General features: G+C 36.8%; 1 protein-coding gene across 1 annotated transcript in view; it reads right to left on the bottom strand.

The window, feature by feature from the left end:
* The window catches only part of PLCZ1 (phospholipase C zeta 1), a 49,152-nt gene that overhangs the window by 2,646 nt on the left and 32,510 nt on the right, over positions 1 to 13,996 (bottom strand). Inside the window, 3 exon segments of the mRNA XM_032391823.1 lie at positions 2,557 to 2,689; positions 10,548 to 10,720; positions 11,801 to 11,917. Coding sequence (XP_032247714.1) covers positions 2,557 to 2,689; positions 10,548 to 10,720; positions 11,801 to 11,917 — 423 coding nt within the window.

The following is a 13,996-nucleotide window of genomic DNA, read 5'->3' on the forward strand; positions in this document are numbered from 1 at the left end:
AAGAAAGAAAGAAAGAAAGAAAGAAAGAAAGAAAGAAAGAAAGAAAGAAGAAAGAAAGAAAGAAAGAAAGAAAGAAAGAAAGAAAGAAAGGAAGGAAGAAAGAAAGAAAGGGAGAAAAGGAAGGAAGGAAGGAAGGAAGGAAAGAAGGAAGGAAAGAAAGGGGGAGAGGGAGGGAAGGAGGGAAAGAAAGAAACCAGGATAACAATTTGATAGTTACAAGCATAGTTTTCTCAGGCATGACCAAAACTGAAGAATTACTTCCACACCTTATCCAAATGTGATCTTTTTTCCTTCCAAACTCTCATTTCTCTTATTATACCGCAATTACTCTAGGAGCTAAGCCATCCTAGAATCCCTCTTTTTTTTTTTTAATTTTTTTATTGTTATGTTAATCCCCATACATTACATCATTAGTTTTAGATATAGTGTTCCATGATTCATTGTTTGTGCATAACACCCAGTGCTCCATGCAGAACGTGCCCTCCTCAATACCCATCACCAGGCTAACCCATCCTCCCACCCCCCTCCCCTCTAGAACCCTCAGTTTGTTTTTCAGAGTCCATCGTCTCTCATGCCTAGAATCCCTCTTGTCCAGCTATCTAGACTTTTATTCCTGCTAGTCTTCCTCATATACGTCCTCCACCCCTTTTCTGATGCCATGGGCCTTCTTTGACTGGAATTCCCCATCCTCTAGCCATGAAATCATATCCTGACTCTATTTTGTATTTCTCTCATTCTCTCGCATACACTTCTTCCTATCAAATCTGCAGAAACAATCTCCCTAAAACTCAAGTATGTTAGTGCTATATCCCTGTTCAAGAGTTTTAATTTTGTTCATTTTCTACAGAAAAGAAATTACCTAACATCTTATCATGGCTTTCACAATTTTCCATGGCCGTACCCAACATAACTTTCTCATTTTATCTTTAAGGACCCTGTATTCCACCCATATTAAATTTCTGTATTTTTCCCTAGCATATTTGAATTTAGTCTTCTCCAGGTTTTAGGGCTCATATTATTCCTTTTGCCTTCAATGCCTTCATCCTCAATCTCTGTAAAAAATTCTATTCATTCTCCAAGAACCATCTCCAAATTTGCCTGTTCCACTACAATTCTCATATTTTCCTTAAAACACTAATGACTTTATCATAATTGTTTTATTGTATCTCATCTCTCATGCCAAACTGAGAACTATCTACAATAGAGTTGATCGGGACATACATAGTAATACGTTTAATAAACAGAGATTTTAAGTTTCTTTGATACTTATCACCAGGATTCTAATAAAACAGGCTCAGTATTGTTAGATAAAGCAAATTTAATTTCTGTAGGAATATTTCCATAAAACCCAGGGATATAATCTAAATTCTAATGGGAGCTAGAATCATATTATGAGAGGTGCATTGAATAAACAAATGTTCTGTGCATTTTGTTATGAAGATTCAAGTAAGGGGATGAAGAGAACAAGAGATAGGGTACTATACGCTTCCTGACATAAGCAGTTACCATTTCGTGACACCGCCATCGTAGTATGCCTTCAACTCTAAGGCATGCCAAATACTGCAGTGAGTCTTCACCAATATCCCTTCCCATAGATAACCTAGGATGAAGTAGCCAAAACTTTCCTCATCTTCTTTCCATACCCTTTGCACTAGGGGGACACTGGAGGAGTATTTGGGGTGTCAGTACAAGGGGCAGATGGTGGATATTATTGGAGATCATCACCCAAGGAAAAAAAGACTAATACAACTGCACCTGTTTTTCCATTGGTGCCATTTAACCTGGCACATATTTCCAGACTCACAAATGAAGCCCTCTCTACTTTGGGAATATCCACCCAAAGAAGATTCTAGACTCAAGAATCAGTTCCTAGGTCTCCTCCAAGGTGACCCTGACTAAAGGTCAATCCCAGGAACCTACACTTTAATATCCTTAATGATTTCACCCTCAAGGAAGATGTGACGCTGTCAGTAGTGTATTATATAAAATATCACGGGATGCTGGAACTGAAAATCTTACCCAAGTCATTTCTTCCATTCCTACATTTCCCTTCTGGCAAAAATGACTGAATTATGAATCCAAATATTGTATGAGTAGGTTTCTATGGCATCCTTAGCCAGAGCCAAAAGCCACAGACCTTTGATCTAAAATAATTCAAACAGTGAAATAAAAATGGGTAACATACTATATCAGAATAATCATACGTTCTTTATTTTACACAAAGGCTAGAAGCTAAGTAGATTTGCAGCCATCAAAATGTCCCTTTAATTCAGCAATATGGGAAGAAACATGAAAAGGAGGTCAAAGGGAAAAAAAATAGTAATTTTTCAGGTCAGATAAATTTTTGTATCTGTAATCTAAAATATATCTAAACAACACATTGAATCACTATCAAATTGTTTTCGCTGCATATAACCCTTTGGTCATCTAAAACCTAATTCAAAGCCCTTGCCTTGGGAATAATAAAGATGTCTCAAAACTCTATCACTAGATAAATTTTAAGCTTTCAAACAAGAAGCCTAGTAGAAGTTCAATAAAAATATATTAGGAGCTCACCATTTCTTTTAATTACACGAGTCTGCCGTTTCACCTGATCATTTGGAACACCAAAAATTTCTAGAACCACTAGTGTGTCAGCTTTGTTAGATGATGAATGGTTACTGGGAGGTAACTGGATACCACTGATGAGCTGCACAAAAATATTTGAATGCAAAAATTTAAAAGGATATCAAACTGCATAATCACATAATTTCAAAATAAAATATGTATTCCAAAAAAATGATAGACTCTCAGTTCCCACAAAAAAATTAAAAGTGGAATATAACACAAATCTTAAAATTTAACTCCTTTCCTCAAGTGCCAGTAAGTGAATACTAGGAATATGTCTATATTATTCCACTTTACTAATATATAGTTATAGTAAAATTCACATTGTCTGAGATTTATAGTTCAACATTTTTTTAATTTTTAAAGTCTTTGTTATGGTTGTTATAAGGCATTGCTTAAAAGTATTGTTATAATCATAGTCTACTGTAATTCAGCTTGAATTACTCTGAAAACATGAACTATCTTGAAATTCATACTGTATGTAAACAGCCAAAAATTAGAAACAATATTAATACTACTTCTGAAATGTAAGAAAAAACACTGCATAATTTCCTATGACAGTATTTTTTTCATAGTATAATTTATGTTTGGATAATTTATGATAAAATTTTATATTATCTATTATTGTCAGTATTATCATAAGTAATTTGTGTCTGACAAAATCAATGATTTCATATGTATATTAGGGACTGGGTATCAGAAGAACGCTTAAAGTAATTAACAATAGTTTCATTTAACCTTGTATTAGTCAAACTAGCTGTTGAAGCAAAGTTTTGTCTTACTTTAGGGAACAAAGTCCAAACAAAAAACACTATTTCAAAGTGCACTAATTTGTAAAATGTACTAATATAAAAATTCAGGCATAATTTCAATTTCTGAACATTATAATAAAAAGGAACAGGGGTGCCTGGGTGGCTCAGTCGTTAAGCGTCTGCCTTCGGCTCAGGTCATGATCCCAGGGTCCTGGGATGGAGCCCCGCATCGGGCTCCCCGCTCGGCGGGAGGCCTGCTTCTCCCTCTCCCAGTCCCCCTGCTTGAGTTCCCTCTCTCACTGTGTCTCTCTCTGTCAAATAAATAAATAAAATCTTTAAAATAAATAAATATAAATAAATAAATAAATAAATAAATAAAAAGGAACAAATAAATAATTGTTTGAAAAAAAAGAAAGGAGGAAGGAAAGAAGAAAGGAAGAGAAAAAAAGAAAAAGAAACAGAAGAAGTGCCAATGTATAATTTTTCCTTTCCTACATCCACACATTATAACATTAGCTGGAAACCAGAGTGACTATGTAAATATTTAACAACAACTATGGAATGGGCATCGATCAATCAGCCTAATTAGACATCAGGGAAGTTGGAACGTTGGCCATAATCAATAAGTACACTGATACCAGAGCCTCCCAGCTGAGTATCTCCTCCGCAGGTAACAGACCCTGACCAATACGGAGAAGGTTCGGCTTTGGTGCACCTTGTGTCAAAAAATATATAAAATAAAAAATAATAATAATTGAATATCAGAACGGAAAAAGAATTTAGAGTCTATTATTCAAATACTTTTTACACTCTGAGTCACAGAGCCCTTCCAGGTGCCACCACAGAGATAGATGTCAAAAAGAAAACCCTTGATGGTCAGCTAGAGTACCTCTGCTTTCATCTATTGGCCTTATGCATAAGATTTTGAACTTAGAAAATGGTTGTATCGTATTTATAAGTTTGAGAATGTTTGACCTAATCCAAAACTCTCCATTTGCAGATGACAGAGATTAAACCAGAAATGTTGAAATGTCTTCATCAAGGATATAAAGCTAATGGTAAACTAGGTCTCTTGATTCCCAAGTCATGCCTTCCACAACTTGTACAAGTTGTAATCAAAGCTCTCCAGGATGATCAAAGCAAGAGAGAAGGACCCACATGGCTATGGCAGCAGTTTGCCAGGAAAATCATTAATCCTGCCTGTTTTATTACCTACATCCCTACATGCCACTTACATCCCTATATGAGACCCTTCAGAAACAAACAGGTGGCATCTGTAAACATCTGTGCATACTAGCTATCTTCCATCTTTGCTTTCTCAATGAAAGAACACATCTGTTCTCCTTACTATTTCTAACTTGCAAAAGAAATCATTCAATTAACTTACACATGTTGAGCATACACTTTGTGTCAGGCACTGTGGATAAGACTTGAACAAAACACAGTCTTTATCCTTCCAGGGCCTTCAGACAAGTGGGCGAGAAACACAAGTCTAAGTAAATAAACAATTACAGACATACCTCATGTTATCGAGCTTTGCTTTACTCTATTTTGCAGATATTGCATTTTTTACAAACTGAAGGTTTGTGGCAATTCTGCAATGAGCAAGTCTATGGGCACCATTTTCCCAACAGCAATTGCCCACTTCATGTTTCTCTGTCACATTTTTGTAATTCTCACAATATTTCGAACTTTTTCACTATTATTATATTTATTATGGGGATCTGTGATCAGTGATCTTTGATGTTACTGTTGTAATTGTTTGGAGGTGCCACCAACCATGCCCATATAAGACAGCACACTAATACATGTGTGTGTTCTGACTGCAGATGGGGTGGAGACAGCAAGAGAACTACAGTCAGAATTGGAGCCCCAAGATGTGACTGAATTACTCCAATCTCATGGTCAAACTTGAACAAATGAGGAGTTGGTGGATGAGCAAAGAAAGTGATTTCTTGAGCTGGGATCTACTCCTGGTGAAGATGCTGTGACGATTGTCAAAATGACAACAAAGGATTTAGAAGACTACATCAACATAGTTGACAAATGGTACCACAGCCACCCTGACCTTGAGCAACCACCACCCTGATCAGTCAGCAGCCGTCCACATCCAGGCAAGACCTTCCACCAGCCAAAAGATTGTGACTCGCTCAAAGCTCAGATGATGGTTAGCACTTTTTAGTGACAAAGTATTTTTAATTAAGGTAGGTACATTGCTTTTTTAGACATAATACATTGCACATTTAATAGACTATAGTATAAACATAACTTTCATATGCTCTGGGAAACCAAAAAGTTCATTTGGCTTGCTTTATTGTGATATTCACTCTGTTGTGGTGGTCTGGAGCCAAACCTGCAATATCGCTGATGTATACCTGTATAATACATATTATGGCATAGGGTGTTATGGAAAAACAAAACTACAAGAAGAAGCCTAACTGATTTAGTGTGGGAAAAAAAAAAACTTCTGAAAAGAAGTGACCCTTGAGTCTTGAAAAATGAGTCTGAATGCAACAGGCAGGTGAAGGATGGAAGAATGACCCAGTCAAATGAAAAAGCATATGTAATGTGTGGAGGTGTCATATGGTTACAGAATAAGGTGCAAGACTAGAAGTGGAGAGAGATGGGCCTAGAGAATTAGGCTAAGCCCTGACTAAGAAAGCAAGCAGGACACCCAAAGAAACATTAAGTAGGCACGATGAGATTAGCACTGGGGCACAATGTCTCTGGGCAATTTGTGGAAGATGAATCAGAACTGAGACAGGCTATGTGAAAAACCCTTAGGAGGCCAAAGGAATAAATGTGATGACAGGTAACAAATTCCTTAAAAAAGGGGGGAGGGGGGTCAGTGGCAAATGGCATCAGACCAAGGGATTGGCTAAGGATGACATTTCTAATCAATAAAATTTAGAGATGGGACATGGGAAGTGACAGATGTGGAAGAGAAGAATGCTTCCCAATTTTCTAGCCTGAATTAATTGACACAATGAATTCAATGGAGATCACTGACATTTAAAGAAAATAAGATTGGACTAGGAAGGGATGTTCAGCCTTTAATATATTAAGCTTGACAGAACAAGGATTAAACAGGTAAGGATGTTAAGTAGGATATTTAAAATATGTCTTTACATTCCAGAAATGAAGTCAGATTGAAGATTTGAGCACTGTTGGTAGTTGAAACCATCAATGTATATAAAAGGACACAAGGAGAATATTTAGTTTGAGATAAGGATTAAGAAAAAGCCTTAGTCTAACAGACACATGAAAAAATGCTCTACATCGCTTGGCATCAGGGAAATACAAATCAAAACCACAAGATATCACCTCATACTGGTCAGAATGGCTAAGATTAACAAGTCAGGAAACGAGATGTTGGCGAGGATGCGGAGAATGGGGAACCCTCTTGCACTCTTGGTGGGAGTGCAAGCTGATGCAGCCACTCTGGAAAGCAATATGGAGGTTCCTAAAAAAGTTAAAAATAGAACTACCTTATGATCCAGAAATTGCACTACTAGGTATTTATCCAAAGGATACAAAAATAGTGATTCGAAGAGACACATGCAACCCAATGTTTATAGCAGCAATGTCCACAATAGCCAAACTATGGAAAGAGCCCAGATGTCCACCGACAGATGAATGGACAAAGAAGTGGTATATATATATATATATATATATATATATATATACACACATATATATATACATATATATATATGTATATGCTTACTTTGAGTAGTATTCCATTGTATATATATCCATATATACAATGTATATCCATATATACAATGTATATCCATATATACAATGGAATACTACTCATCCATCAAAAAGAATGAACTCTTGCCATTTGCAGCAACATGTATGGACTAGAGGGTACTATGATACGCGAAATAAGTCAAAGAAAGACAAATACCATATGATTTCACTCATGTGGAATTTAAGGAGCAAAACAGATGAACAAAGGGGAAGGGAAGAAAAAATAAGATTAAAAACAGAGAGGGTGGCAAACCAGAAGAGACTCAACTCTGGGAAACAAACTGGGGGTTGCTGGAGACTAGGTGAGTGGGGGGATGGGGTACCTGGGTGACAGGCAGTAAGGAGGGCATGTGATGTAATGAGCACTGGGTGTTATATGCAACTGACGAATCACTAAATTTTACCCCTGAAACTAATAATATGCTATATGTTAACTAAATTGAATTTAAATTAAAAAATTTTTTAAAAAAGAAAAAGCCTTAACAACATAAATACTTCAGAGGCAGGTAGAGTAAAGGAGCCCACAAATTTGAGAAAGAAAGAATCACTTGGGAAGAAGAGAAAAAAAGAGAGAGAGAGAGGGAGAGAGGAAAGCCCCAGATGCACAGCAAGGAGATTTGTGAGGAGTAGGAGGGGACCATACAAAGTGGCTGATTCATCCCTTTTTCTCACTAGAACAACTACTACAATGACTAGACTAGGTGTTTAGAACAATGTAGCCTTTCGCATTTTTTCATTCACGCAAAAAAAACAACAGGGAGACACTGGTACAAATGTGGAAAATGTTGAAATACCACCCACCTTATAGGGGCTAAAGAGATCAACAGAAATTTAAAGGCCCTAAAGGAAGTCAATGGAACTTAAAATATTAATGTATACTTTCTAGCTTATATCATAACCAAAAAGTAAAAGAAAAAGTTAATAATCTTTTAAATTTTTGTATTAAAAAAATACAAAAAAAAAGGGTGCCTGGGTGGCTCAGTTGGTTAAGCGGCTGCCTTCGGCTCAGGTCAGGGTCCCAGGATCCTGAGATCGAGTCCCACATCGGGTTCTCTGCTCATCGAGGAGTCTGCTTTTCCCTCTGTGCTCTCCCTCTCTCTCTCTCTCAAATAAATAAATAAAATCTTAAAAAAATAAAAAATAAAAAAAATGCCAAAGTTATGATAATATTTGCAAAGTAAGCTTAATGGAGAATATTTTGCTGGATCCTAGAAAGAGTGCCAAATAATTGATTTGGGGCAGCATCCAGTGCTGGAGGCAATTTCTACTATATGCCCCTACTTTTCTACCCTATATGCCCCTACTTTTAGAGTCACAGAATCCAGGGCGTGTGGGTAGCTCAGTCAGTTAAGCACCCACTCTTGATTTTGGCTCAGTCACGATCTCAGGTTTGTGGGATCAAGACCCACGTCAGGCTCTGTGTTCAGCATGGAGTCTGCTTATCCCTCTCCCCCACCCCCTTGCTTACATTCTCTAACTCTCTTAAATAAATAAAATCTTTAAAAAAAAATTTAGAGTCACAAAATCCCTAACAACCAAGGAAAAAGTCAGCTACATACTTCACTGGTACTGTTTCTCTCAGGGGCTGAGATCATTTCTTTCTCATCCAACTTTGCTCTACTCTCTTTCCACATTAATCTCTGAGAGAAAGCAACATCTCTTAAATCTCCATTCTCAGCCAGGACAAAAAGGCTAGGGCCGGAAGTGGATGAAAGTGGTCCCCCAAGTCCTGTGACATCAGGACAGTAGAGGAAGGAGCCGAGAGAGGAAGGTTTATGAAGGGCATGCAGTCTGGGTTAGAGCGTCTCCTGCACTCTGACTGCCAGGACGCCAGAGCAGGGCAGCTCCCACCGGCCAGCACAGCCAGCAACACTCCCCTCAGTCAGAACAGCAAACACAAAAATCCTCGCCAGGGACAGCAATACAAGTACCACAATTCCAGAGCAGAATCTGAAATGGTTCATACGGTTCTAGGAGCAACCAGCTAAACCAAGAGAGGGACCAAAGAGCCCTACCCACCCAATTTGTTACAAACCACAGGTTTGTAGATACAATCTAAAATAGAATTGCTGGGGCGCCTGGGTGGCTCAGTTGGTTAAGCGTCTGCCTTCGGCTCAGGTCATGATCCCAGGGTCCTGGGACTGAGCCCCATATCGGGCTCCCTGCTCAGCGAGAAGCCTGCTTCTCCCTCTCCCACTCTCCCTGATGGTGTTCCTTCTCTTGCTGTCTCTCTCTCTGTCAAATAAATACATGAATAAATAAATAAATAAATAAATAAATAAATAAATAAATAAATAAAATATTTTTAAAAATAGAATTGCTTATAACTAAGTGGAGAGAAAAAAGCTGAGGGCTTTTTAGAAGATTCAGGGACATTTAAAAAAAAGGAAATAAATAGAGCACTTAAGTTATAGAAAAATAAGAAAGTTTTCAGAAAGTCTATACTTTTTGGAAACAATAAATTTTAGACAACTACTTTTGCTCCCAATAAAATCACACAGAATCTAAGAAGACAGGTGTTGGGGGGTGGGGAAGGACGCTGGATAGGATACAGACAGAAATAAAAACGAAGCAGTATGAGGTAAATAAAAATTGGAGGGGAGAAACTGATAATGCAGGAGAAAAATTCATATCTACATTAGAATTGGTAAAGAATAAAATCAAATATGGAAGAAAACCAAAGGCAGAAAAAAAGAGACAGTGATAGAGTTGACAGGAATTAGTAAACATGCAGGCAGATACTCAAGAAAAGCATACGGATAACTTTTGGTTTCCAAATACTAATCAAAGAATATTCGGAGACAAGGGGCAAAAATCTGGAACTGTGAAAGTCTAATGCTGGAGATTAATGACAAAGCAAAGAGCTCCTAAAATTTTCTAGTAAAATTCTATAAAGTTAAGGAGGGAGAGAGTCGCATATCTACAAGGTAACTAGTGGGCTGAACTCAGACTTCTCTATCACAATATTAAATGCCTAAAGACAATGGGATAATATAGACTTTGGAGAGGAGAAGCTTTCAGCCTCAGTATTTCTATTCACAAGCAGGTAATCATTCATGCAAAAAGTCAACAAAAAGTTTTTCAGATATGGAGCGATACTGAAAAAGATGAACAGAATTTTTTTTTTAAAGATTTTATTTATTTATCTGACAGATAAAGAGACAGCGAGAGAGGGAATACAAGCAGGGGGAGTGGGAGAGGGAGAAGCATGCTTCCCGCCCAGCAGGGAGCCCGATGCGGGGCTCGATCCCAGGACCCTGGGATCATGACCTGAGCCGAAGGCAGACGCTTAACGACTGAGCCACCCAGGCGCCCCAAAATGAACAGAAATTTAAAGGACATTAAAGGAAATCAATGGAACTCAAAATATTAATGCAGACTCTCTAGCTTCTATAGTAGCCTCCCCCAAAAAGAAAAAGTTATTCATCTTACCCTTATCGTAAGTGTAACTGGATCAATGTCTTTTGGTGTTTCATTTGGATTAAACTCTGTTTTAATATCTCTTAGGAAATGTGGTTTCAAAATATATCCAGAACAACCATTATCCAAAAATTTCCCATTTTGAAGATCCATAGGCAGACCAGGGGTCTGGAAATTTAAGGCCACTGTGAGAAAAAAGTATTTTGTTATTGTCAGGAAAAAGAGGGTACATCTAAAGAAACACAGCTCAAAGATTTACTGAAACCGAATCATGGATTTTATATGTCCAAACATTTTAAGAGTGAGCATCATTAGCCAAATAATTCCTAATTTTTAAACATGTCTTCCTGCTATGTGTATATTAATGTATGAAAGTGGGTTTTAATTTTTAAATTATTTTATAGCTTTGGTTTAAACATCAGAATGATACACAATATAGATTACAGAATAGCAATGTGTAGGTCAGATGACATTCAGGAAATATGAGAATAGAGAAAATCAGTACACTTAATGCCAGAAGAAAAGACACTGAGTATATTTTAAATTTTCAGGCCCAAAGAGATACTGTTATCACTTGAAGAGGAAGTGGGAAACAAGCAGAGCAATAATTGGTGTCAAAATATAGAAGTCCCTCCATAGAGGTTGGTAAAAAGCCACTGTATGCAGTACCATCCTCCACTCCCCCCTAATACCCCCTCCCCCACCTATCCTAACCCTACTCTCCCCCTCCCTCCACAAACCTATGGGCACTGCCACAAGCCAGGAGCAGAGGGGTTCACACCTGGTACCTGTGCTGTAACAGCGAATCAATTGGAATAGGGAGAGTCTGGTAAAGACAAGTAACAGAGCCACGTAATCTCATTCACTTTTCAATACTGTGAATGCAGAAGCTGGTGTAGAGTATAAAAGGAAGAGGTCCCTTGATTTAAAGAAGCCCTTAGCAAATCTTTCAAGCAAAGGATTTGATATTCATTGTCCTCTTACATCCATTTTGATGTCTTTTTTCCCTTCCTACCCTTCCAATGCCAACTCTTCATGAATTGAACTTCCATGCCCCTAACCCTCACTTAGAGTTACCCTCTCTGACCCATTTAGGAATAACTTCAGCTCTTGAAACTAATGATTCGTCATTATTGCCTGACCCTAAAACACCCAGGGCCAAAAAAATCTACTTGGGAAGCTCTTTTCATAAATCTTTCATTAATTCACAAAATGAACTTATTTTATCTTATTTTTGCAGAAACTCAATATTCTATATAACATACCCATTTGACAACCTATATTCCAAAATTCTTGAGGATTAAAATTAGAGGAGTCTGCTCTTGTTGCTTTGGGATAAATTCTGGTAATGAACTTGCTGGTGTGAAGAATAAACTCGTGGCCTAAAAAAATATATATGAGAACATCGTGAAAGATTTCAAATAAATAATAAACTGCTATGCTTCTATATATTATATAATTCTACAATTGTTTCAGTACTTTTGATACGTATGTCTTAGCAAAAATATTTGTAATTCATGGAAATCAAAATAAATCCATGCCTTTGTTTGACAGTGTAATTCACTGTTATTGAGAAGTTAATAATTTTTTATTATACAATTTTATGTATATTAATCATTCACTTGAGGAAAAAATGATTAAATAATATATTTGTTTTTCACATCCAAATTAATCTCACTTTGACATAAGAATATATAAAATTTTCAAATAAAATGCATCCATGTTTTAAAAAAAAAGTTGTATCTTTCTCCATTTTGTCTTTTTTTTTACTTTGGTTTTTGCATTAGGGCAGAACCACATGTAAGTCATATAAAGATATATAATGCCATCCAAATTAATCCAGTTGAATAACCAACAGATTCTCAGGGTTGAAAGGGATGTTAAAGTTATTCAGTTCAGCTCCCAACCCTAACCACCACAGCATCTTCCCTCAAAATTCCTTCAATCTCTGTTTGCATCTCTCCATTGAAAGAGAACTTGCTACCTCCCAGTACAGCAGTCCCCCCTTATCCGTGGTTTTGCTTCCGGTGGTCTCAGTTACCTACAGTCAACCGGAGTCTGAAGCAGATGCTCCTACTCCTGACAAATCACCAGAAGTACGCTAATACCCTACAATCATTCATCTCATCTCATCTCATCACGTAGACATTTTAGCATCTCACATAATCACAAGAAGGGTGAGTGAAGTACAATAAGATATTTTGAGAGAGATCACATTCACATAACTTTTATTACAGTATATTGTTACCATTGTTCTATTTCATTATTAGTTATTGTTGTCAATCTCTGTGCCTAACTTATAAATTAAATTTATCATAGATGGAAGCCTGCTTCTCCCTCTCCCACTCCCCCTGCTTGTGTTCCCTCTCTCGCTGTGTCTCTCTCTGTCAAATAAATAAGTAAAATCTTAAAACAAAACAAAACAAAAAAACATAGTATATGTAGGGTTCAGTGCTCCACAGTGTCAGGCAACCACTGGGGGTCTTGGAATGTGTCTCCCATGGATAAGGGGACTACTGTAGTTCTGATTATTTTCAAATGTTTTCCTTACTGAGATAAGGTCTATACTTATAATACACACACACACACAGTCCGTTTGTTTCTCTATTTTTTATGTTTTTACTTATCTATTTATAAGTTTCTATTTATATATGTTCTATCTAAATCACTGGAGATTCAAAACTAATTTGTACTAATTTGTACCCTTTACCATTGGACATCCTTCAAATTTTTGGACATAGATTTCGTGTTTCTCCAAGGCTTTTATTCTTTCACTAAGCAGATCCTGTTCCCACAACTACTCCTGCTAATACAATGACCAGTATCGGGAGAAATGGTTACTGCCTGGGGCCCACTACATTTGCTGGTCAAACTGGAATTGAATTGATGCCACCCTCATTCCACATACTATTCTTTAGGAAGCATTGTCAAGTAGAAAAATTATAATTACTGAAGTTAATAATTATAATCAACTTCATCAGCTCTCAATTTTAGAAGTTATACACTCCTTGAGAGAAAGAAAGCTACTCGCGTATAAAGGCACCATGTTGTCCAACTATCATGATCCCTTATCCAGCCCTAAGCAAGATATTTATCTTTTGGTAAGAAGTGTACTCTTCTGGATCTTAATTTTCCTATCTACAAAGTGATAATGATCACTAAAGACCCTTAACATAATATGATCTAGTTACTTCTGAAATTGACCTTTAGAAATTAAACATGTTATGTTATTATAAATGCAATTTATGTTCATCTTAGATAAATGAGAAAATCAAAAAATAAGAAATAAAACTATATATAATCTCGTCACTTAATTAATAACCAATAACCCTTGGTATATATCTTTCCACTCTGTTGTCATAGGTATTTTCTTATTTTTTAATTGAATCATATTGTTTGTTCCCTTATATAAACTTCCTTTTTTTAACTTAAAAATAGCATAAAAAATCATTCCATTTCAA

Source organism: Phoca vitulina, unplaced genomic scaffold (genome assembly GCF_004348235.1).
Source record: "Phoca vitulina isolate PV1807 unplaced genomic scaffold, GSC_HSeal_1.0 scaffold64, whole genome shotgun sequence".
NCBI classification, from domain to species: domain Eukaryota; kingdom Metazoa; phylum Chordata; class Mammalia; order Carnivora; family Phocidae; genus Phoca; species Phoca vitulina.